This window comes from Lytechinus pictus, chromosome 14, assembly GCF_037042905.1.
Source record: "Lytechinus pictus isolate F3 Inbred chromosome 14, Lp3.0, whole genome shotgun sequence".
NCBI classification, from domain to species: domain Eukaryota; kingdom Metazoa; phylum Echinodermata; class Echinoidea; order Temnopleuroida; family Toxopneustidae; genus Lytechinus; species Lytechinus pictus.
Window position 1 is genome coordinate 24,916,961 of NC_087258.1, and position 25,540 is coordinate 24,942,500.

The 25,540-nt window shown below is 37.7% G+C and overlaps 1 protein-coding gene across 2 annotated transcripts in view; it reads left to right on the forward strand.

The window, feature by feature from the left end:
- Positions 1–25,540, forward strand: part of LOC129276412 (uncharacterized) — an 80,548-nt gene that overhangs the window by 53,547 nt on the left and 1,461 nt on the right. The window contains exons 1-3 of one of the 2 annotated variants that reach the window (XM_054912787.2): positions 18,918–19,186; positions 19,329–20,121; positions 21,911–25,540. The exon at positions 21,911–25,540 is cut by the window's right edge and continues 1,461 nt beyond it. In XM_054912787.2, coding sequence (XP_054768762.2) covers positions 19,350–20,121; positions 21,911–22,149 — 1,011 coding nt within the window. In that variant the 5' untranslated portion in view covers positions 18,918–19,186; positions 19,329–19,349 and the 3' untranslated portion in view covers positions 22,150–25,540. Of the gene's footprint in view, positions 1–18,917; positions 19,187–19,328; positions 20,122–21,910 lie in introns of those variants that run through there. The other variant, XM_064109419.1, reaches the window with a different exon arrangement.

Below are 25,540 nucleotides of genomic sequence, written 5' to 3' on the forward strand. Positions count from 1 at the left end.
TGGCGGGAACGCAATGATACAAAAAATTAAGGAAGACGCCTCGGAAAGTGCGTACGAACCTGCCTCCGACACCATTCACCAGAGGACGTTCTGCATTTTATTTATTCTTTCCCTCCTCACGATAAAAAAATCGTATTTTTATCCCTCCATGATATGAAATTCTCTCCGGGATTTTCCCAACCAGAGATCATAAAGGAGAAGATCATTTTATTGGAAAATTGCACCAGCTCGTAGGCCTATAGTTATTTTACCATTATGCTCATGCGTTACATATTTGCTTTATACTTATCCCCCCCCCCCCCCTTCCCCCTCTCTCCCAATCTCTCTCTCTGTGTCTTTCATCATTTCTTCTCTACTTTCTCATCCTTTATAGATTCTGAAATATCATTTTCAATAGAAGTGCGGAAATTGAAAGCACTTTTGCTTGAGTCTATTGTTAATTCTATCATTTGGGTCTGCTGTGATAAAAAAAAAACCTGAAATGGAGGGTGGGGTCATTGCATCGTTATTCGAATAAAGGGTAATGTCACTGAAGAAAGTGCAATATGGGCGTGATTGAAACGAGACAGCATTGAACAACACTTAACTGATTCATAGATTTATTCTTTCTTTGAAATCATCATATAAATTATAAATGATGTGAGGGTTGTAGCACGGGGAAAGAGAGATAACGGAAAGTGCACGTAACTTCGCATCAGGCACAGGCTACATGTATATCAGAAACTCGTCCTATATACAAAAAGCGATTAGTTGATCGAAGTATGTACGATTATGACAAGATTTTTATTTGTATATTTCCTTTTTTACATTATTTTTGTTTAATTCATTACCAGAAAACATTGTTGAAATATAGCCTTGTAAGGAACATTAAAGCCGTACTTATCAGCTAATCAATTTGTTTTATTTTGAAAATGGTATATATTGCTCCGAAAGATATGATTTTCACCCAGGAGCAAAGGTTTAATATTAACCAATTTTCTTTCAATTTCTAAAACAGTTTCAAGAGAGAAAGAACAAATTTAATTAACAAACTAAAATTTGAGTTTAATATTGTGTGCATGCACCAATATTTATGGAGGAAAGACAGAGAAAATGGGCTCTTTGAGAAAGTGTCACTAAAGTATAATGGTTGGCCTACGCCCCTATATTTAAAAGAAACTATACCCCGTTATTAGAGGCCAGCCTTCGGGTCTGATCCATCAGATCACGATAGTATTATGACGTCACGGACGTGTCATAGTAATGTATTTCCCAGGTGCAAAAGTACAGCTTGTCCTTGATCGCAGACAAAATTAAACATGATGTATGTACAGAGGTCGTCTCGGAATGTATTTCAGTGAAATCGTATTTTAAGAGTAACCAATGTCGTATTCGATGTAAACAGTAAACTGTACGTGATGTGCCAACTCTTAACAAAACGGGGTTTAGAACTCTAGATACTTAAAATCAAATAATGACAATTTTAAATCTAAAAGTGTTGATGAGTAGGAGAAACCTGACGATATCGAAAAATATTCTACCTGCGCATTTGCCATTTGATGAATTACCCCCCCCCCCTCCCACCACCACCACGACCTATCCTCTTCTCCATTGGCTGGTTCCTAAAATTAAAAAACAATTCGGAGCTCCAAATCAAGAATCTTTAAAACTAGCGGGTATTCTAAACATTTATTGCCCTACCGTGTTATCTTCATATTCTAACGGATGGTTAGTGGGGTTTTTCGCAGCTGATGTGTTATAAATCGTCGCATCCAGGGTCCCCTTTCAAAATGAAATAACGAGTAACAATAACCGATAACAGAAATCGTGAAATATAATCGGCTGGTAGCAAAAACGATTATTTTTGCATCTCTTAATGATGGAGAGTCTTACGGGAGGTGACCCGTTTATATTGTACACAGTAAAACGCTTCATTCCATATAATTTACTATGAACTGAGCGGGTGTTGCATATAATTTTGATTTAAAGAAATGATCCGCAATGTTTAATTTCTAATGATTGCTTAAAACTTGAATATCGTTTAAAGTTATAAAACATTTATTCAAACCCTTTGTGTAAACGATCAAAGAACAACCGAAGGTCCATGAAATAAACCAGGGTGTATTAAAAAATGTATTATTTTTTGTTTAATTGTACGATGGAGAAGACTACCCCTACAAAGAGCTTGAGGCCTGCCTTACGAATGATGCAATCGTCTGCATAGTTACTAATTAACATCCAACGGTTAATGACCCTTCGGATGCATGCTGGGAATTTCGGTGCCTATCCCTGCAGTGCTTGGTGGGCAATTCCTCGAAATCAATAATGCAACCCTGTTCGATGCATTGCTATTTTTCAATGATTATTATCATTCGAAAATATTGTTATTGTTATTGATGTCATCACAGTTTGACATAATTGGAGGATAATCTTTTTTCACAGCCATCGTGTTCAAGATTAAAGCTGAGACCGAGAAAGATAGCAAATTATTGTCTTAACCATAATGACTGTATATAGATAGAATTTCCGGTAACAGCATGATCAAAATGGGTGCATGGCTGCGTGTAGTCTGATGTACAAACCCTTCACTCGAGTTAAGGGTCTGAATTGCAGCCTACTCATTCCTTCTCGCTCTTTGCATGTGCTAGTCTTTGCGTGGAGACCCACTTGTTGATCAAAGTTTCAATCAGGGTCTGTGCCTGCAGACTAGGCTGCATGCATGCACCGATTGGAGACTGGACCAACAACGCAATCTCCATGATATCAAAGATTGCGAATAATTGATAATATCTCTTAAACAGGAAAACTTGCAGCTGGGTTGGACAGTAATTAATCATATTAGTGTTAATTTGGAGACATTTCAAACATACAAATTAATATAAAGATCATTAATAAAGAAATGGGAGCATTTATTAGCTGTTAAACATATCAAAAGCATTAAAACACGAGCATTTTCAGAAATAAAAAAGAATTTTAGGTGCGTAAAAGTGTGCATACATGTAAGTGCGAGTGTGAGGGGGGGGGAGCTGTGCCCCGCGATAAGCATCTCACAGAGAACAAAGACATACCATATTTGAATTTTGAATTGGATTTGAAATTTCTGCAGTGAGATACCAAGTTTTGAATAGATCACCCGCAATTTCAATTTGATTTGAATCTGTCTACACCTCTTTAAAAATGGGACCCACGAGAATTTGTTTTTTTTTAATCTCTTTCACCTAGCCTGCATATTTTTATGTTTTTGTTTTAAATGAATATTGTGTAATCTCATACACACCCACACACAACCAAAATTCAACACACCCTCACGCACACAATTTGTCAATCGGGGACTCGCCTATCATTAATCGCCAAATTGGACTAGTCTGTTAATTTGCTGTCTAATGCACTAAAGAAAAATGTATTCAATCCACTAATCGGGCCCATATTGGGACATAACATGAGAAAAGTTTGCTAACCGGGGACGTTTCCTACCTTGGCCGAAGAGGAACTTTTACAAATCATGCGTTTACTAGTGAAACGCTTTGAAATGAGATTAGGGATAGATTAGCATGGTTTTCGGGAACCGGGGACGTCCCCGGTTGATAGGTAAAATGTAAGAAAATGTCCCCAGAAGTAGGATATAACAGAATCTCCCTCACACACACACGTACACATCAGTAGACTTTTGTTCTTTTACCTCTGTGGGGACGTGATTCTCTTTATCCCCCGCAGCATGCCCCATCCCTAAACTATATCTGGGTTAACATATACTTAACATGTACTTAACCTCAATATTGCTCATTTTTAACCTAATTTTAAAAAGTGCCCGGACATCTCGTTATCTCGAATAACTACCCTGGAAAGTACTTGTTGACCTGTAGTCTGTACTAGGCTTGGCTATAATTAATTAAGAAAAAAGGAAAATAGAAAAGAAAATACAATACAATATCAGACTCGGTTGATGGAATCTAAAGTCCAAGTGAGTAAAAGTTACGGACGGATTAGGACGGTTGTTTTGAGAAGCTTTTACCAGGTTTGAATTTCATATTAATAATGGAAAATTCGAGAGTTATCTGGACCTGGGAAACAATAATACAAAGTACGACAGGAGTTCACTCCGATCAAAACCAGGAAGTCCCTGAACATATTCGTTGCAGAAAAAAAAACTCCTGCTTTTTATGACTAAGTGAAAAACAGAAAGAAAACATGCTTTTGATTTTTTTTTTCTTTTTATTTCACTGTGAAGAGGAAGTGTTGATTACTCTCTCGAGTGAAAGTAAAACATGCGGGTAAGTTGAGCAGATTTTTTTTTTATAAATCGAGACTGGCACCTACATGCATTTGTCTTCGGGGAATTTGTCTTTTGTTTTAACCTAATGGGGATTGAATAAGTGGATCTTCATTGACCCAATGATGTACTTTATTTTAGTGTCTATGCAAACCAATAAATAGTCATTACTATAACACTTTTTTCATCAAGGAAGACGGACTGTTATTTGTACTAAACATATTCTCGGTTTTACTTTCTTAATACTTTTTGCAGTCACAATAGACTTATATTTTTTACAGGACCGTATCTTATACCCATTACACTTACATTGACAAGGAGATAAGTTTAGCATTAGTATGTTTAGAGCATAATAGTTTCGACTATTGATTTTTCATATGCTTTTTTCCTTTCATTTTCTTTTATCTATTTCAAAAAAAATCATAGATACTAAATTTAGTTCAGTTTCGGGCGCTTTCCTTTCGTCAAATCCATTTCCCAATTTTTCACAATTATTTTCGTCATTTCTTTTTTACCGCACTTCTAACTTTTTTGCAAATGTAAAAACTTAATTTTTACCTTATTAACCGTGCTGTATGGAGGAGGTTAGAAGGAAATGGAAAGTCAAATTGTCACGTCAAAGAAGATGACATCTGTCTTTATTAATTTAGTGACATCTCCACCAGCTCCCACCTCAGGCAAATTTGATTTGTTTAATGCTCGATAAAGCTGATTGAAATTAAGGCGTAATCGACACTAGACTTATCATGTACTTTAGTTATTTCTTTATAAATTCACAGCGAGTACCGCACATTTTGGGTGGATGTTTGGTTCACTACTTTCGTCTCTGATATAGAGTATATTTATTAATATTCTTGAAATTAATCTGTCTTTTAAAAGTGCTATCACCATTTTAATCTAGTTATGTAGAGTATCGTGACTCCAGTAACAAAGAATAGATAACAAGGGATAATTAGATGTTGTATTCGCTTCGTTATACTTGAAATCATAAACATAGATAATGTGAATATTTCTTCATTTGATGATTGATAAATAGAAAGTCTATTTTGAAAAAATATCAATTATGCTGTATATTCTTTTTTTTCTTCTAATAAACCAACTGAGCGTTATAAACAGTAGACACAGACTGTCATACTACAGCTGTGAAAAAAATGAAGGTACTAATAACCAGGTGCATGTAGAGACTACAGGAAACTATGAATCACGTTTTAAATCATATTTTTTTATTATCGAATAATAAATTAAACGTTTTACTCTTTATTCAAGTTCCGAAACCATTAACATAAGAAAGAGAGAGAGTGTATGTGTGTGTGTGTGTGCATATGTAACTGATAAATTTATGCGGAAAAAATGACGGAAAACTTTAGATTGGGCATGGGGAAAATATTTTCTACATATTTTTTTAATTCAGAGTTTAGACGTAAAGAAGTAATAAATTTAGTGTTTATGCTTGTGTGAATGAATAACTTTCGTATTTTTTGTTTGCTGGCGTGAATGACGCCATATTTTGATATTGATAATTACGTGCAATATGAACTCTGTCTGTACTTCATGGGATAATGTGTTGCAATGTTTATATGGTTCACTGCCGCGACGTAGTTGCACTTTTATTCCTGCACGAGGTTAAGTTAAATCGTGCGCGAATGCCTATGTATTCAATATCTGCTGAACCTCATAGTGCATTTTATTAATATTCCTCGAATTCTAGAGGTTTTCGTCACCGTTTATATTCAGCATCCTTGTTGGGCAAGATTAGCAGTTATGTGATGATGATATATTTCTTAACGTGTCGGTGTAGGTTTTGCGTGCTTGTGGGAAATTCAATCCGTGCCGATATCCAGCAATTCAATCCCAAGAAAAATCGTTCCTGTTGTTGGTTGCAAAACAAAATCATTTCAAATCCGCATCGTTTGCTGGAGCGAGTGAATCTATTTGAAAAAAAAATCTTAATTGTATCAGGTATCGATAAAGAGAAAAATCACATTCTATGCTTTACAAGAAGCTATATGAAAAAGATAATACGCAGTAAAAATTATGTTTACCTTTCCAAAGTACTAAGATAATCGTAACCGCATCACGAATACTGGGTTTGTGGGCGTGGCTAGTCACGTGGCAGTATTTTCTTTCGAAATTTCAAAATGTCTAGAAATACAAGTCTATTAGAATTTGTATAACTTTCTTCGCATATACTTCGGTAATAGGAAATATTATTGTTCTAATTTTAGCTATGTTACCATTATCATTCTTGGAGAATTAAGCAATTTACATTAATGTTATAGTAAATTGGTTCATTCTGGTTTCATTAGACTAAATTCCTTAGTTTGTTTTGGCATCACCTCTTATCATCTCAGACCATGGACCAAGTAGGTCCATGCTCAGACCAAGGCCATGTTCACATAACATGCACAACGAGGGGGGGGGGGGGTTGCAACGCGATGTAGAACGCTTTCAAGAACATAAACAATGTATTTTAAAATGCCCTTCGTGACAGGAAAAAACAACCAAGAAGTCTTTGTCGAAAATTGGTGCATCAAACTAGCAGCGTCTTCCTGGGCTCCCGAAAAACGACATATTTGCAACTTTCCGTCAGCTCCGAAACTTCGCACGAAACTGCTGAGCTGGTTCACCAATTTTCGACAAAGACCTCCCAGCTGTTCATTGTCATTTGAAGGGCATTTTCAATACATTTACTGTGTTCTAGAATTTGTTTTGCGTCGTGGTGCAAAATATTATTGAATCGAAAGAGAAAACTTTCCTAAATGTACAACTGTAACGTTTCACAGGGTTCTTTTTGTTGTTGTGCATTTGGCATACGATTTCTAAGAAATTTACAGTGCTATACCCAAATTTTTAAACTAAAATCAGAGCACCTGATATTCGAATGGATTTGGACTTTATAATTACAATTAAAATTCTAAAAAAAAATTAGTACACATCCTTGTTATTTTCCCCCATACTATGAGCATATTGGATCCACTTTCACAATTGGTGTTGCGACTGCTTACAGTCGTTGCGATTGTGTGCAACACATATTTTGACTAAATGATCGCAAACGATCGCAAGAGCGATTGTGAAAGCCCCTTAACTTACTCCAATCATCATGCATATTGTGAATATTATTTCGCTTTTCGCGATGTCACATTACTACACCTATTGATCAGTCAACAAATATCCGGGGGTACTGTTTTATAAGTTGGACGGACACAATCATGACAATGCTCGTACATTGATTGCGAAAAAAAAACCGACATATCACTCAAAAACTTCCAACGAATCGACCTGATTTTGACGATGGGGTCGAAGCGGGGTCGGAGCGCTTTTCCCCATGCTGAGTCATCCCGTGTCGCACCACTCTACCAAAGTTGACGCTTCGTTTGTTATCCCTTTGTTTTATATCTGGTACAGGCTACACTGTTGTTAGCTAGCCCATTATTATCACGATTAAATAGCATACAGGTAAAAATAAATGATTGCAGTTACGCGCGATAATGAGCAGGGCGCACGTGCGGTCGTGTGCTAAAAAAATACCTCGGGGTTAATGGGCAATTAACGGGGTCATATCTGTCAAAGGCACTGCCCGATTTCACGTTGTTAGTGGTCATCGTATAGTCACCATTAGCACTTGACATCTGAGTGCTACGTGGGGCCGGGAAAGGGGGGGGGGTGAGTGGATTGATGAGAAATGGAGGTGATTTTGACGATATGTATATCGAGCACTCTCGTGTGATCATGTTCAAGGTGAAAAAATGTTTTATGTTGATGACGTAATCATTTTTTTGGGGGGGCGAATAAACAAAATAAAGATATGCACATTATTGGCTTCCTGGCCCTCTTGTTTTACAAGAGATTTTGTTCACTCTCTTTGCTCGCTTGCTCTTTCAGAAGGAGATCACTGTTTTGGTAATGATGCTAGTATAATGATGGAGGTGGTGGTATAAGGTGCGTGCGATGATGCTGGTTGTGGGTATGCTATATGGTTAGGGTGCACAATGTAAGAAGCCTATATGATTATAAATATACTTTGAAAAAAAATCAAGCAGAAGGGTCATAATAGAATGTAGAATGTAAAGTATAGATGTCAGGCCACTTTTTGTACCCCCCCCCTTCCATGCCCATGGCTCATAACAATACTAGGCCTACTCTGTAGTATAACGAAGACAAACTCTATATATGGCAGTTAGCCTGATATATACCACTGATCATTTCATTCTATACGTGATCACGGTGACAGCATTTCATACTCGTTAAAATTAATGAGAATGATTGATATTCTAGGAGATAAAACAGGTGACTCGCCCTTCTTTGATATACACTCATTCATCCTTTTCAAATTTTGCCGGGAGTAATTCCGATTTGATCACGACAAAATCCGGAATAAAAACTCTAGGCACGTGAAGTTAATATGAATACAATATTCATGTCAAGAAATGATATCGATCAGTCACTGATGAATATCTATTGTTTGATACGAGCTCCTCCCTTGCCCCTTCCCTCTTCTCTCTTTCTCTCTCTCTCTTTTACTTATTCTTCTTGGAAAATATGAAGGATGAAACAAGGAATACAAAATGAAATTATTGAATGTGAAATTTAGGTTAAAAAGCCGCTCATGAAGTTGAGAGATTAGAATATACTTCTGAATGTCACTCTTTCTGTAACCCCCCCCCCGTCACTCTCTCTCCCTCTTTTCTTTCCCTCCCTCTCTTCATTTCACCTGTCTCTTTCCATCTGTCTCTCTCATCTCTGTTTCCCCTATCTCCCGTCCCTCTCTTTTCCTCATTTCTCCCCCTTCTCTTCAATTCTCTCTATTTATATGTATTTCCTTCCCTCACATTTTCTATCTCTCTCTCTCTGCTATTGTCTTACTCCCATTTATCTCCAAGGTCCGTCCAATCAAACCACTAGATGCCCTCCAATTGTCGGGTCAAGCACACGCTCTTGAATAGACAACACGTTCACAACATTTACGGAAGAACCATGGTACCTTGGAAGAGGGGGGGGGCGGGCAAGAAGATATAGAAGTTGAAAGATGGCTTCTTTCTTTCTCAAAGTGAACATATTGGGTATTATCTACAGCTACGACCACTTTTTTTTCATGACACTTCATTTTTCTTTCTACCGTTCCCAGCCTTCATATGTTATTTTTTTTTATTATGATTGAAATTCATTGGGACGGTCGCCCCTGCCCCGCCCCCCCCCCCCTTCCTCGCCTTGGCGCTGTCTCCGCGTTCACTTTCCATCAACAAATGACTCCTCTTTAGTCGTCATCACTTTGTCTTTTGGCTTTCACTCGCGGCATTAGAATTAATGAATGGTGATTGAGGCAAATGAAATGGAAATGTAATTCAACCAGATCGAGTCCGCGATTGTCGAGGGATTCGTCAGGAAACAGTTTACCTCAGATAAGACAAGCAGATAAACTCTTCCTTTTTTCTCCATGCGGGCTTTGTCGGCCTATAAAACCCTTGCAAATGTAGAAACATTGTAACCACGTGACAAAGATCAAATTGCATTTTGTTTACTTGCTTACCGATTCTCCATCTTTAAAAAAAAAACTAAACTATACGCCACCCCCCCCCCCTTACTGAGGAAACGTGTCGAGTTTAGCGCCAAGAAATCTATTGCTTTTTGTAAATTTCTGTCCATACTAGTTTCAACTTATAGGTACCGCCATCACAGTGTAGATTTTATTCATGTTTGCTAAAAATGTGAAAATAAGAAATGAGAGGGAATTTTCCAATGAAACAATTTGTATTTAGTTCAGCCCTACGTAAGGTGGAACATGTTCATTTTTTTTGCCATTATTGGTATAACACAAATTATGGAATAAACTGAATGTAAAGTATAATCTAAGCTTTATGTAATCGAAATACATAGGCTACAGTTTTGTCATCCAACTCTTCCTTTTCTCCTTTTCTCGAAAGTAACCATGGTAACTAGAATGTCAGATGAGGTCAAAAAACGGGGATAAAAGACAATTATTTCTGAATGCTGTGATTGTTTGGCAGCGGAGTATTTGATTTATAAATAGGACAATGTCTATTTCACCTTGGCCATGTCTTATGACCATGATGACTCATTTTCAGTTTGATCGTAAGCCAACATGAAAACCATTTTGGCCCCTATACCTTTTTACGACTGATCGCTCTATTTTACCTTTCATTTCGTTTTACTCTAGCAAGAAATATAATAAAACATTATACAGGTTTTTTTTATTAGTATTATCTTTCACACCTGCAGTGCACCATCTTCGACATAGACTGCAGAGCCCTTTGAAGATTATAGCAGATGATGATCAAATTTTCATGAATTTTCTTTATATTGCTTTCCTTCTCTGTTTTAAGTTCTGAATAGCCTTGATATAGAGTAGCATTGCGGACTACGATATCACGTGATGTTGATTACCGTTTTGACCTCTTTGGAGAAATCAGGTCACGTGCGCGCGCACCATCCATTACTATCATCAGTAATCCATGATAATGGGTGCAGTGCTCGGGATGTACTATCTACCGCAACGGGGGTCGTTATAACATTATAACCCCTGGTTTGTATTGGATTCTATACACCTTGTCCGTATATTACCAAATTAAGTAAATTTCACAGAAATGATTGCTTAATGGCATTCAGATGCAGAAAATCATAAGCTTAGTCTGTGCATAGAAATAAGTCCATGGTCTGTGAGAGAAATTTACGAAACTGCTCCGTATCGCTCTACGTATTTGCGATTATTTCCCGATATTTCTCCTTTACGTCCATTTTGTTTAATTGTATGTATGAAGATTAATAGTAGTTTTATTGGCCCTGAATACAGAGGGTTGTGGGTTCGAATTTTCTGCCTGGAATCAATTTCCCTGGCAGATCCACATTTCACTCTTTTCAGAGCTTTGTCGTGGCGTTTGGTAACCATGGCAATTGATGATTACTTGATTCTACTTTCGAAGTGCACCGCGAGAAGGGATATTGGCATTTTCTACTCATTTTGACCGACCCAACCAAATTTAGTTAAAGGGCTTATAGCTTTGATACGAACGGAGCATGGGATTAGTAATAGGCCTATATCATTATTTTAAGAAAAAAACTGAACAAGCGCATAAACAAGAAGGGTTGGTTCGATTCGATTAGATGGAGGTAAAGCCACGACTTCAAAAAATCATCCTGTGTTCATTGACGGATGGTTTTATTGCATGAAAATGGGAAGAGCCTCTTTGTGCTCACGGCGTCACAAGTGATTAAAAAATACAATGCCTTCGTTTAATCAACGTGCACGCGTGTAACACATTCTCCATGACACGGCCCGAAGCCACTGACGTAGTTTCCACCTTAATCGTTGTTAGAAAAAAACAAGTTACCATAAGAAAAAATATAAATCATGTTTCTGTAAGAAGCCTTGCAGATAGGAAGAAATATTGTGTTTTATAGGAGTGTTTGAGGTGACAATAAACAGTGTTCTCATTTTGTGTAACCTTTACTTGTTGGAGGTTGACGATAGCTACGATGATCATTGTTCGTGTTCGTGCGAACCATCGATATAAAAAAAACCTGGATAGATAAAGAGCTCGATGTATGTTGCCGCGCATACGCCGTGACACTACAGGAGAAGTACTCCATGACACAATTAACAGTATATGGGACCATGAAAACACGTCAGAAACAACACGCGCACGCAAAAATTGTGGAAATTTGTGCGCGCTGGACCTTTAGGAGTACTTCTCCTTTGGCCTCAATTAGTGTTGCTCCATCTATTTTTCTTTTAATCGATAGTGTGAACCAAGCTTCAACAGGTTTAAAAATATATATTTTATGGAAAATTGGAAATGGATAGACATGTCGAGAAATATTCCATCATCTCCTGTGTAAAAAAAAGAAAAGATGGTGTTTTTGCCTTGAAAATGATGGAGAGAGAGAGAGGAAATGTGAAAGAACGAGAAGGAGAACAAAGAGGGATAAGAGACCCTGAGAGGGGAGGGGTGGAAGAGGGGAGGGGGACTGGATTTTTTTTAAATATTGTTATTTTCATCCGGGGAAAAGTTGGTGGTTTGGGGTGGTTTCGATCATTACATCTACCCTCTTTTGTTTCAAATTGAATAATGAAATTAGCGCATCAATAAGAAATTGACAAATGAATAAAATTTACTGACTGAACTGATTTAATTATAAAAAAAAACGAATGATAAAAATAGAATAAATAGGAAATATGAAATCCATTCAAATATATTTGTAGGTTTAAGCTGCAAAAAAGTACCCGGTGGTTTTTCTGGAAAGTTAGAATAAACTTTCAGTTGCGATGAGGATGAACAATCCTGCCTCATCTAAAATTGTCGAATGGGTTCAAAGTATTTATCATTATCATTTAAAAAAACTATCAAAAAACAAATAACCCTTTCGTTTGCCGAGACGCTTTGTAATTTCCGTAAACAGCGCGGCGAGGATAGTACGTTAGCCGGTCAACGTTATATATATTTCAAACAATCGAAATTATAATCGCAAATTAGATTGACATGATCAATATTTACTCGTGATAATGTATGGTTAAGCACAGCTGACAGGGATGTGCAGGAAACACGATGAATGGCCTGGTTTAGCATCTAAATAATCCTAACCTCGATCCTGTTTTCTTCACTTTTAGGTTGTTTGTGTTATTTATGAAGCCATGACTGTCTAATTTCCCCGAGTGAATCATGTAAAATGGGTACTTAGCTTCGGAAACATCTTTTTTAAAAGGAGTGCTAATATATGGTTTAATGTTCATTGGGCATACGTAATCAATAATTTGGTTCATTATAATCACTTTGCATAAAAATTCCCTATTATTTAAATAAAATTGTATAGGCTTAACTTTTAACTGGGTACTGACTGAAATGGCTATATAATGGCTATAACTTGTTAATATAAAACAACCCACCCACATATCTCAGTTATCTGTGTACTCAATTTGCAAAGATGAGATTCAATAATCTATTTGAAGTTATCAGTTTAATCGGGTTTAGACCTTGGGGAAACAAGATAACCCATTATTTGTTTCCTCCAAAATGATTTCAATCCAAACTTTTTGTGTGTTGAGATAGATGTAGATGCAACGATTAACGCTCAGAATTTGCCGAGGTCGTCCACTCGCTTTTTTTTTCTAGTAAATGCACTCACGTGAAATATTATTACATAATATAAGTGAGTACTCGTGCTTCCCCACTGCAAGCGGGCTGAATGAATCGTAGGAATTGGTTTTCCATTTACTAAATTATCATACAAGGATAGCAACTGTATAATAAACAACAATGACAGGAGAAAAAAATGAGCGACATTATGTTGCTCCTTCAAATACAGCGCTAAAATTATTTTTGAATTTCTGTTGTCCGTAGTCTGCATGTGTGAACAGTGTGTCATTATTCTTACTGACACAAGAATGTGAAATGATATAGATTTTTATATTCAAGACCTCATTCATGAAATAGAAGATTAATGTTCCTCCAAATGAATAGGGCAATGTTACTATTAATTTTCCCTTTTCGATCCTCAATATTAAAAAAAACCTGCAGAATTACACAACGTCTATTCATTCCCCTCGTGCTATTTTCATGCTTTGCTTTGTTACGAGCTGAAAGCAGAAGAAAAACGAGAAGACTGTATTTCCTTTCATTATAATCAAATAAGGAACAAGAATTGATGCATTAGTGGTTGCTGGAACGAATCGAAAAGAGAAAGAGAAAACAGCAACAGTACGATTATAGCAGCAATCGAAATTGAAAATTATTCATGATGATGATATAATGATAATAAGGACAATAGTAATAATATAATGATCATTAAAATGATAATAACTATTATAACAATAGCAATAATAATCATAATAAGAATAATAATCAAAATAATGTTAATAATAATTTTATTAAAAACGACAATGATTATTGAGAAAAATCACTCTCGATCGTAATTATGATAATCATAATATTAGAAATAGACTATTCAACGCCGAATTATGGTGGGGTGGGGTCACAAGAGGAAATCATCCACCCACGAATATTACGCAACCAGGGCACTTCCAACTCCCTGATGCAACATATCATATAGAGCACTATTTATCTCTAAGTTCCATTTTCCACAAGTGCAACTGCATCCAACATCCTCGTGTGCGACCGACACGTTTCACAAATCTCCCTATGAATTAGTGATAGTCGTTGATGCTGTAATGGTTGCCATGGTAACCTACTGGGGATTTTAGGATGGATAGAATATTGACGCAAGCTTCAATTTTCCTCCAGCGTCCCAATCCCTCATTTGAATAAAATTTTCATCTTTTCATGTATTCGCAGATCTTTTCAAATGATTCAGGCTGATGGTGGTTTCGGGAAAATGAAAGAATTAAAGCTTATTTTGTTATCCTATATTTCATGGATGCAAACCCTTGTGTAAGCTGGAAATGTTATACTATTGACATCTTGAGCTTAGGCTAATTGCTTATAATTTTCCTCGTACCTCGTTGCGTGACCTATCGCTTGTAACTTTATTTGGATTATCGGCCTTTAGGACATTATACCCTGCATGCCCTGGGACCTGTTTCACAAATTTTTAACGCACTTGGACGTGCTAGTGGGAGGTGGGTCCCTGGATCTGTAGTCTACAGTCAAGGCGTTGGAGGAGCTATAAGATTAAATAAGTAGTCTAAGATTAAGTTTACCGTTAATGGTTCATTCATGTACCATCTTTTTTAGTCAAAGTTTTCATGATTTTTTATTATTATTGTTTTACCACAATCAATAACCGGGTATATTGGATGAACCAATATTCTTTTGTTCTTTCAGGTTTTGAGATGCACACTTTTGAAGCTATAGAAATATATAAATTTTTAGCATGTTCCAAACGAATTTTCATTATAATTATTTTTACTCGTGATTAATAATTTTGTATGCCCTTTGGACGCCTCCATATTCGTTTGCTCACTTTATACCATTAATATTCGTTTGACGTGATCGGACCCAATGTACAGTCTGGTTCCAGGCGCGTAGATTCGATTGATCTCATTCACCGCATTTTTCTCCGTTTAATAATTATTACTGCATTGTAGATGAAAATGAATAGAGAGAGCAAGCACATCCCCCCCCCCCAGAACAACAATTTAACCAAACAGGGCCGAAACAATGGACAACGAAACGAGCTCATTACGATCTTCCATGTTTCTTTGCAGACCTTTTCATCGCAGATTATTTTAGATGCAAGCCATGCGTGTGAGCTGTACTTTTTGTGGGGGGAAGGGCGAGGAGACGGCCACCAAACAGCCGAAAGGCGACTGCACTTGGTGGCCGAATAGGCGTAAAAATCGCTTGGTAAAAACCGGCAGCGCAATCATTCGATTGAACAGCTTTTTTGCGTTCCAAGGTCATCGCATTATCATCCAAATGCTCGGCAAGGGCTCAGGTTACGGGCGAATGTTTCAGAGGAGAGGCGGTGAGATTTGAGGGGGAATGGAGGAAATGTGATAGCCTGTGCCAGTATGAAATCTGGCGTGAAACGTACATTAATTATTAGATGTTGACTGGCTGGGAATAGTGGGGAGGGGGGGGGGAGGGGGCATGGGGTGGGGCGGGGCGGGGGGTAGGGGAGGGGGTAAGTGGGCGGGGGGGGAGTGGCAGGGGATGGGGTGATTGGGCATGGTATTTCGTTAGACAGAGATAAGCGGTAAATCAAAGCACAGCACATCGAGTCCATTAGATGAAAAACGTGAATAGGGATGAAGGCGCGAACGGGGCTGGGGTTATTGAACCTGAAATCTGTCGGTCCTTTGTCCTGGTACCCAACCACAGGGTCACGGCAGTATGACCAACTTGAACCCTCGCCAAGATTCAAGTTCACCCAGTCAATCACCGTGCATGGCAGATGTGAGAAGAATGGCAACCAGTTTGATATCAGAACTGCAGTTTAAAATGAATAATGGCCTTCTATTGAAAACTGACATTGGTTTACCTCAGGTACAATAACGACCAAGCGAAGCGTGCAGTTTACCTCATAATGATGCGGGCCGGTGATTGAAGTCATCAGAATTTTGATCCGATATGTTATGGGAGGCTGCCCTTGAAATATTTCGTCTAGCATGTTCGGGACAGGGGAATACAAATCATTTGATTGTATTTTTGAGGAATTATTGTTGGGTCGATTTTCCTATTGTTGCCTTAAACTCGCGCAAACACCGAGAAATATTATTCATGGGATTCAAGTTGAAGCAATCACACCATGGACCCTACAAGTTCTAGCAGGATCCATGATCACACTTAGGTTTGAGTGGTTTTTTGAAGGATACGTACGTACACTATTGCAAGGCGTTGAATGTATTCCAGTCATCGCTCCAAACGATGTTACGCCCCTCAGAGAAAAATGATTCGATCAATAGGCCTAGGCCTATATATATCTAGAAGTTATCGTATCATTTTGTGTAAACTATACGAGATATTGCAAAGGTCGTTCCTAAATGAACCGAACGTTATACATGAAACAAACTGTACATTCATTTGCACAACATACTTCTTTACAGAGAACTTTAGGCAGAGGCATGCAGGCCATAAATAATAGAAATCCATCATTTCTATTTTTACCCTATATTAATCATGACAATGCGTCCAGTTAACTTTAAAAAAAAAAAGAATAGAGCCGTTTCGTTGCATCCTTCATCCTTTTAAACACAATTATTAAAAAAATAATGATCTTTTATTCATATCTGCGTCAGCGGCTGAAGTAAAGTATATAGTGCAACTAAATGGATAATCTGCTTTAATTGTCCGACCATTCAAACCCCTCATTGATAACAACAATTTACACGAATCAGTTCATTGGTTCATAATTCATTGTCGAATATTGACAAGGGTCTGTAGATGAGGACTAGAAAGAACGCGAGGATATGACGTGTCGATGTCTGGGGTCACTGTACTATTCGGTAAACCAACTGTCTCGCAGCGATCGAGATAGACAGGTAGATATATACACAATAGGTTGGAGAGAAAATGAGATAAAGAGAGAGAGGGAGAGAGAAGGGGAGAACCGTGCTCATAGACAGTGCATCACCTTAAAATAGACCACGGAGTTACATAGGAGGTCCCCTCTGAAAGAAAAAAACAGAACAAGCGATGTGCCAATTAGTTGACAGTTCATATTATCCTCCTCGACAATAGGGCCTGTTTGAAATTGACACATTGAAAGTAAAGAATATGATTTATCCCGGCTTAGTATTTTTTATTCTTCGTGTTAATTTGTGCCAGGTTAGCTGTGTTTGTTGCGCGTGGTTGTGTTGAACAAGTCTTGTAACAATGAAAGGTCAAGTACAACTAAAAAGAAAAAAATAATAATTTGAGCAAAATAGATACAAATCAGACAAGCATGGCACTGAAAATTTCATCAAAATCAGATAGGAAATATGTGAAGTGAAGAAATTCTCTTATTCTGTTCGACATTTTATTATTTTTTTTAATGAATTCCTCTTTTGAATATCGTTACGAAATAATTCAGGTCAGGTTATATGAAGCACACTAACACAAACGACAGCACAATTCGACGGGTTGGAGATAACGATGTTTTAAGGGGTGTACTCTATGGTGTCTCTTCGTATCAAATAAACAACTCATTGATGATATTCGATTACCAAATGCTACCCTGATGGAAAGGCACAGGATAAGACAAGGGTCGATATCTGTCTATTTCGAGACAGTATTTTCAGGAAAGTCTGATTTTATTAAGTGAATTTAAGGCTCGGCTCCGGACGCTGTCATTTGGAGCGAAAGTGGGTCGTTGCTATCCAACGTGGGCGACTACGTCCGTGGTGGCTTTATTTTTCGAAAGAGGTTAGCCAGTTTCATTTCATTAAAAAAGTCATAGAAGGCCTATTAAAAGGGGCGAGCATGGCGAGGGAAGCCGTTTCATTTATTGGCGTAGCCACGGGTACCATTGATCTCGTGCTTTCGGTTGTCTCCGAGTAATGTACATTTAAAACGCGCCAAAGGCAAAGATGAAGATGGAGATGTTGTACCCCTAAAAACTATCAGAAAAGTATTATCCAGTCAAACGAAAACTTAGAAACTTTCTATGGATGAATAGACATAACAAAGCACACACACTCTACTCATCATGCTCATTATAAAAAAATGTTCTGTCAGCTTATCTAAAGCTTTATTTTCCTTATTACCGTCATAATGGAAAAGATACGTCCACCTTTTCCCACTCAGAAGTAATATATAGAAGTAAATACAAGAACGTCACTATTGACTGAATCTTTACTTCAAAACCACTTTCTATCATCCATCTCCCATGGATCCGACTAGGAAAGTAGTTTTGTGTGCATCCTATTGAATATCTTCATTATCTTTATTACTGCAGATTTGGTAGAACGTTTAACTTTGAACGAACAAATATTGTTCGACCAAATCGTTCCCACCCATTCCTAGAAACTCCTGCCGTCTGTTGAGTTCACCTTCATATTAGAATAACATACATAGTGGTATGATTGACGAGGTGAAACCCCGATACCAGCAAAATGATATCCAACGCACCTCAATGCGTCACCAATCGTGCCGAATGGCTGCAGGTAGATATTAATCGGCACTGCCATTGAGGTAGATCAATCCGCTCAAGAGTTTGGCACACGGCCCGTTCATTCTAGAGTTGCCTCTCTCTGATAGCGGTTGATTCAGCGCTTCTGCTCATCACCATCGTTCCATTGTTTTGTGTGATTATACTTCATATTTTTCACGTCGTGCTCATGCGCCGATTTGATTCAGTTCGGTACCTTTGATAAGCCGTGCTTTTGTTCGGGAGTGATCATTTTAGCTGTAGCTGGGAAACTCGACAGACATATTCCAACAGTTCTTTTTCTTGTAACCTCATTGGACTTTACTTCATTACAGCCTGGATTTATTTTGACGAGTTGGATTTCGGTGATCAGCGTTCTACGTTTACATCCATTTGGTGTGTGTATTTCTCTCTCTGATTCATCTATTGATCCTTCTTCGTTGTCACTTATTAAATTTGGATCAGGGAATCGACTTAAATGTTTACCTTTGTGAAAATCGTCATGTAGTCTTAATTTTTCTCTTTATATTTTTTGCAGTTCTCAACCGGGTCACCGAGTATGAAGGTTGGGGAGTTACCATTCACTCTCCATCGGAGAAGCTGTCCATGGAGTCAGACGACGACAACGGACCAAAACAGCAACAATCAACCATCACCTACACATCAACGGCCGTCGCCACTCACGGCGTTACTCTTCGAAGCAAACGAGTCATCATCGTCGCCGACGCCGTCAACGGGTCCACCGACGCCCCCGTCATCGCCACCCGATTCTGCACCCACATCAACGGCCACGACGACTACGCCACAGATTTTCGCGTCACAACGATGTTCATGCCCGTGCAGCGACTGCGTCAAGCTTGTCCGTGACTCGACGTGTGGTATGGATATGGACTTGGCGCGTTGGTTGACGAAATGTGCCGAATTCGGCACAGGACATACAAGCTTAGCAAACATTAATGTACACGATAGGCAATTATTGGTATGTTCTGCCTGGAAAGACATTGTTATCCTGTACATGGCACAGAATAAGTTCAATTTCGATGTCGTTTACTCTAGCATGCTCGAATACCTTCAACATGTACCCATTCACCAATATGTCCAAACGAACACGACGCATCATACGGTGGACGCTCAGTTCCAGGCGGATTTTATCGCAAAGACTGGACTAGTTTCTCAGACCTACGTGCATCCTCTGAGGAGAGGTAGCGACTTTGGAATACCAACCATGAGAACTGTTAACCAGCTCCAATTCACATTATCAAAGCTCAACCAGATGCAACTTGACTCGAAGGAATATGCCGTGTTGAGGATACTGCTCCTCTTGAATTCCGGTAAGTTACCTGGGAATGGCTCTTAATTGACATTTCTTTGATAATCTGGGGTACGTTTCACGAAACCTCAAGTCCGTAGGTATTTCAACTTGTCAGATTAAAAAGGTTTGATGAAATGCTCCCCATGCGATCAGTAATGTACTGACAACTGGTTACTTGGTTGTTTTTTTAAGTTAATAAGAATAGATGACAGCTTGCATGCGTCCACAGTTCCACGTTGGGAGAAACCTTTTGCAAAAAGCAATTCGATTCGTCATTAGTAAATGTTTGGAATAGACTCAGAGATTTTTAGTTTTAGGGTTTTAGCAGTCTTAGGTTGTAAAGACATGGATCCACTCCTATTGTGATATCTGGTTTTAGAGTGAAATCGTGTTCTAATTTCTAGCTAAAATTATGGGAGGCTGATTTGTAAAAAATAAATAAAAAAATGATTAAAAACTTTGTTTACGCCGTATTCGCTTTATGTTTACTGGACCCTTGTTCATGCTTTCATTCCTAATGATTTATTCATATATTCAACCTCTGCTGATTGATAGGCACGTTCGGCTACCAATAGATAACCACAAAGTCAAACCAGAGTTCACAATACGGGCCATTGTGTTTCATGGGACGTAGCTATCAGCTCCTCTTTATTAAAATTAAAAAAGTGTAACCATTGCGCTGGTTGTCGCTGAGCCATGTCAGAGAACAGAATTGGAAGTCTGGGTAATACGATTGCTGTGATAAAGAATTAACAATCAGTTTGATATTTCTATTAAAAAGGACGAATCTCATCTATTAAAATTTGCTTCTATATTCATCATAATGGAAGGTTTGTCTGTTAGTTGCACCTACAATTATTAATATTCATCAAATCCAAAGATAACTTCATGTTTCAGGTTGGCTGTATGCGCAAAATAAGGGTAAAAAAATAATTTGTAAATTTTAATTAGTACATCCTTCATACGCTTTCATTTAGTTCTGGTGAAAAACATTAGGTGTCATTGGCTTAATAATCGAACAGGCGGACGATACATAAACAACGGGGATCAGTACAAGGATAATTGCCTTGAACTCTGTGTTGATTTTAGAAAGTGCATAACCGAATGTCAACTACTCAATTTATTGGTTTGCTAAGAAAAACAAACGGACCGTTTCAATTTCAGTTGCAGCAGTGATCGGGTGATATTGGCTGAATTAACTATTCTTTTCTCTGTATACTTTCATTACCTTGAATCTCTGTCTCACGAACGAAGCAAATATTTAGAGGAATAACCTCTATACAAAATTATATTTTCGAGGTTTGTGTGGTTATTCTGTTGATGATCTTCGGCAGAATGGGTTGGGTTTTACCATATGGTTTTACACAGGGATGTCACATTTCAGACGAAAGTGTGAATTTGGACTTTATCAACTTACTTACAGCCATACAAAAAATTGTGTAAATACGAAATGGCTAATTTCAAGATGATTTTCAAACTTTTTTAATCAATTTTAAGTCATGTCTATTCTTATAAAGATTTGTGATTGATCGGATCAAGCTCAGATAAATGGAAAGCCATATCTTTTTTCCTCAAGGAAGTTCGCACAATGTCCTTTGTAAATAAAGAGGGGCACACTGAATTGTCAAGACATCAATGAATGTATGAGTATACGTCTGGGAAACATTTTGAATAAACATGCATTTAGACGTTGATGTTGCTGGTTTTCCATAGTTGTGGTTGATCGGATCAATCGCACCTCTTTTTAAGGCATGTTCCTGGTGTTAGAGGCGTATGGCTAATGTCATTTATTTATGTCTTGCTTGCAGATCTGCATTCGTTGACGGATAGCCGAGCGATAGAGGTTGCCAGCGAGAAGGTCCACACGGCCCTGATGGAGTATGAGACCCTCAAATACCCTGATGACCCTCTTCGGCTGTCGCACATGCTCCTGCTTCTACCGGGTGTCCGAGGGTTCAGCGCCGCTGTCTTTGAGAACCTCTTCTATCATCACCTTATCGGAGACACCAGCGTCACGTCCGTTCTCCGGGAACTCATGGTCCGGTAGCCAACATTTTCCCATCAGAAATGAAGAACAGAGTGGTCCTGAGGACGTCATCACCAAACTTGAAGTGCATTCTCGTCTTTTTCGGAGTGAAGGAATCCCTGGCGGGTAATCTTCTAGCTACGGTAGTGGAAGCATGTTCATCAGGATGATAGAAGTGTTTTAAAGAACTCTTTCTTCCTGTGGGTAGAAGGTGCTTAGACTTGAATCTTTAGCCTAGAAGGCAGGGCGACGCACTCGTCGTGTGACCATCAATCCTCCCCTCACGAAGCCCCGAAGCCATGCTGGCCTTTATGATACTGTACAATGTTCCGATGGACATCGTGGATGCACTCAAGTCGATTCTTATCGGTTTCATGGTTGCACGGTCACAAGAAAGGCCATGTTGTTTGATATCTGCAACGATATTTAAGTCATTCCGACCTTTATAGTTTTTTTACATTAGCTTCAGCAACTTTGTTCTGACAGGCAAAACTCTCAATCCATGTCTAGGCATCTTTTTTCTCCGACACGTTTTAAAGTGTTGCAAAGATTTAGTTAAGGGGGACATGTCTAGGATGAGAAAGTTTCGACGACACATGGGGTCGGATTTAGAGGTAAGTACCTGCATCTTTCTCGATTTCATTTCCGAAAAATATTGAAATCATTGATCATCGTTATTTGCAATGTCAGCTATTGAAGGATTTCTCTATCCCAGACATGATTAATGAAAAAATATCCTGTGGTCTGTATTATTCTTTGCCGATTTTTAAGTTGGTTGGAACATGATAAGTTTTAGATGAATAATCTTGAATGAATCACGTTAAGTAATTACCCTATTAACATCAAATCCCTTTTCCTATCTATCTGTCCATTTTAATTAACATCAGAAACTTCAAGAGGTAGGTTTGGTGAGGCCGTTATGTTGACATAAAATGTAATTTTTTCATGATACACAAAATATCAACATTCCTTCATCACTTCCCCAGAGTGTGTTTGTATAATGTCTTGAGGAGTTATGCTATTTGTTTATTGAAAGGATTATACAGTCCATGTTTACGACCTTTTGTAAAACTTTTTTATAACTTATCACCTCGCTCTGAAATATTAATATTATATTATATATTAATAAATATTAGTATTGACCTTATCACTTAGGGGTTTTCATAATTAATGTAATGTATCCGACTTTCTCTATGGCATTGTAAGTAATAATATTTTTAAATAATATCTTTTTATAAACCATGACGAAAATATGAGGGCTTATTGTTGCCTTGTAAAGTGCGTTCGCTATTAATTATTTTTTTCTATTAATAATTTTCGGTGATGTGATGATGATAAGAGTTTGCACTGTTGCTCTTCACCTAAGATTGATTGAAATTTCATACAATTCACTCATTTTTTACTGTAAGATATACACTGATAAAGTAAGAAAATTTAATCGCAAATTAATTTCTTTCTGTATTCCAGGCGTATTTCATTTATCATCCATTCGAAAAATTGTTTTTAAATTAGTCGATGGATGGGGAACGATGTTGAATATCTACGAGTGTCCCGCTCTTCACATTTCCTTCATATTCAATTTACTAAAAAAAATTATTCATCGAATTGGAAATGGGTAGAAGAAGAATTATAAACGCCACTGGGTGACGCCACCACAATTGCGCCATCTTTCTCAGCCTAACACAAAATTTAAGAAATATGAAGTGAAAATGGAAGGCAGGATGTCCCTGTCTAAAGTTAGGGTTACACCGGAACCGAATCAGCTGCAAATTCATCCGAACACACGTATTCGGTAGGTTTCGGGAGTATTCTGTTCTCCAATTCAGGCGGGATTCGGGAACATTCGAATCCACCGAAACCATCCGAATCAGGCCGTGTTCTGGCAGATTCGGTCCGAATTCATTCGGGAGAATTCGATTTTGGTGTAACCCTGGCTTAACCCTTATTAAACTGGGGGGGAGGGGGATCAATTTGGTGCCCCAAGCGCCCCCGCCCTCATCCCAACCCATGTTTGAAACTACTTATTTTAGTCTTAAATTTGTCAAATTCATCGACCATTTATTCATATACAATACAATATTAAACTATTTTGTATGTACCAAAACGTTGGTATCTCTTTCAGTGTTTTCTTTGAAGACTTGCAGTTATGGCTTGCAATCTCCATAGTGAATAACATCGCCATTGAGAATATGATTCTTGCTGATTAAGTATTTACAGGATTGTATGTTCCATTCTTTTTTTATAATTAACGTGCATTGTAGATTAATTTGATCCTTAATTCAACTCATTTTAGAGTTAGTGGAGGTCAACAAACGTTTGTTTTATTCCGTTGAATAGAAATTCTTTATTGAATGTGTGTTTCTATGTCATTTGTTCTGTACTGTAGACTTCTCATCACGTTTTGCCTTCAAATTTAAGAAATTTCAACTACTTTTTAAAGCAGACTCTAGCATGAATTGTGTGCCAAATCCTTTGTACATATTTGTTTCGAAATTAAAAAAAAAAGATTTACTGATTACAATTTATCATACATTTTTTTAAAGATGATTGGAATGTATATAGTATATTTCTTTAGTCAAACAATCTTCTCCTTTACGACTTCGTTGCAATGATTGTTAATAACATTGGCCTATATAATTTTACGACCATTGCTGCTTCTATAAAGTGTTCAACAAATTCTAAGATGTTCACACTGCAAAGAAACATTTGCTGCTCAAAGATATATCATTTATGATTAATAAAGATTTTTATTTTTGCTTGTGGTTGAAATGACCGTCACTAAGTTGCTGCGTACGAAAATGATAGATATATTTGTTATCATTTTGTTCTAATCGTCTGTTTTTTGTGATTTCATTACTCATTTTTTAAAGAGATTCTTTTTTTAATATATAACTGTCGCTAACAGGCAGTGTCAGAAAATTTTACAAATTCATTTTTTTTTATGAGATTGTATCTCTATTTGTCTATATTATGTTTAGCATTTATCAAGAAGAAGAGTAGGGTTTCCTTGCTTGACTCGTTCAAGAATCATATTGATCATATCAATATTTGAAAATGAAACGTTATTTTCTGGCCATTATTCATCTCCCCCCTTACCTCTCGCCTCCCCTCTTTTTTCCCCTCATAATTTTCCCTTCTTCCCTCCCCCTCTCTCTCTCTCCTCCCCTCTCTCGCCTTCCTCTCTCCTTTCCCCCTCTCTTTTTTCTTCTTTTCAACTTCCCTTTCACTCTTGCCTTATCTCCAATACGAAGGAAATGTTGACGTAGGCAATACCTTGGTAACTGTTTCAATTATTACATTAAGCATCTTCTTTTCTTTCTTTGGATCAATATTATAGAACGTGTTTATTAATGTTTTTATTGTTCAATTAATTTTGTATTTCATTTGCTAAATTATACGTTAAAATACATAC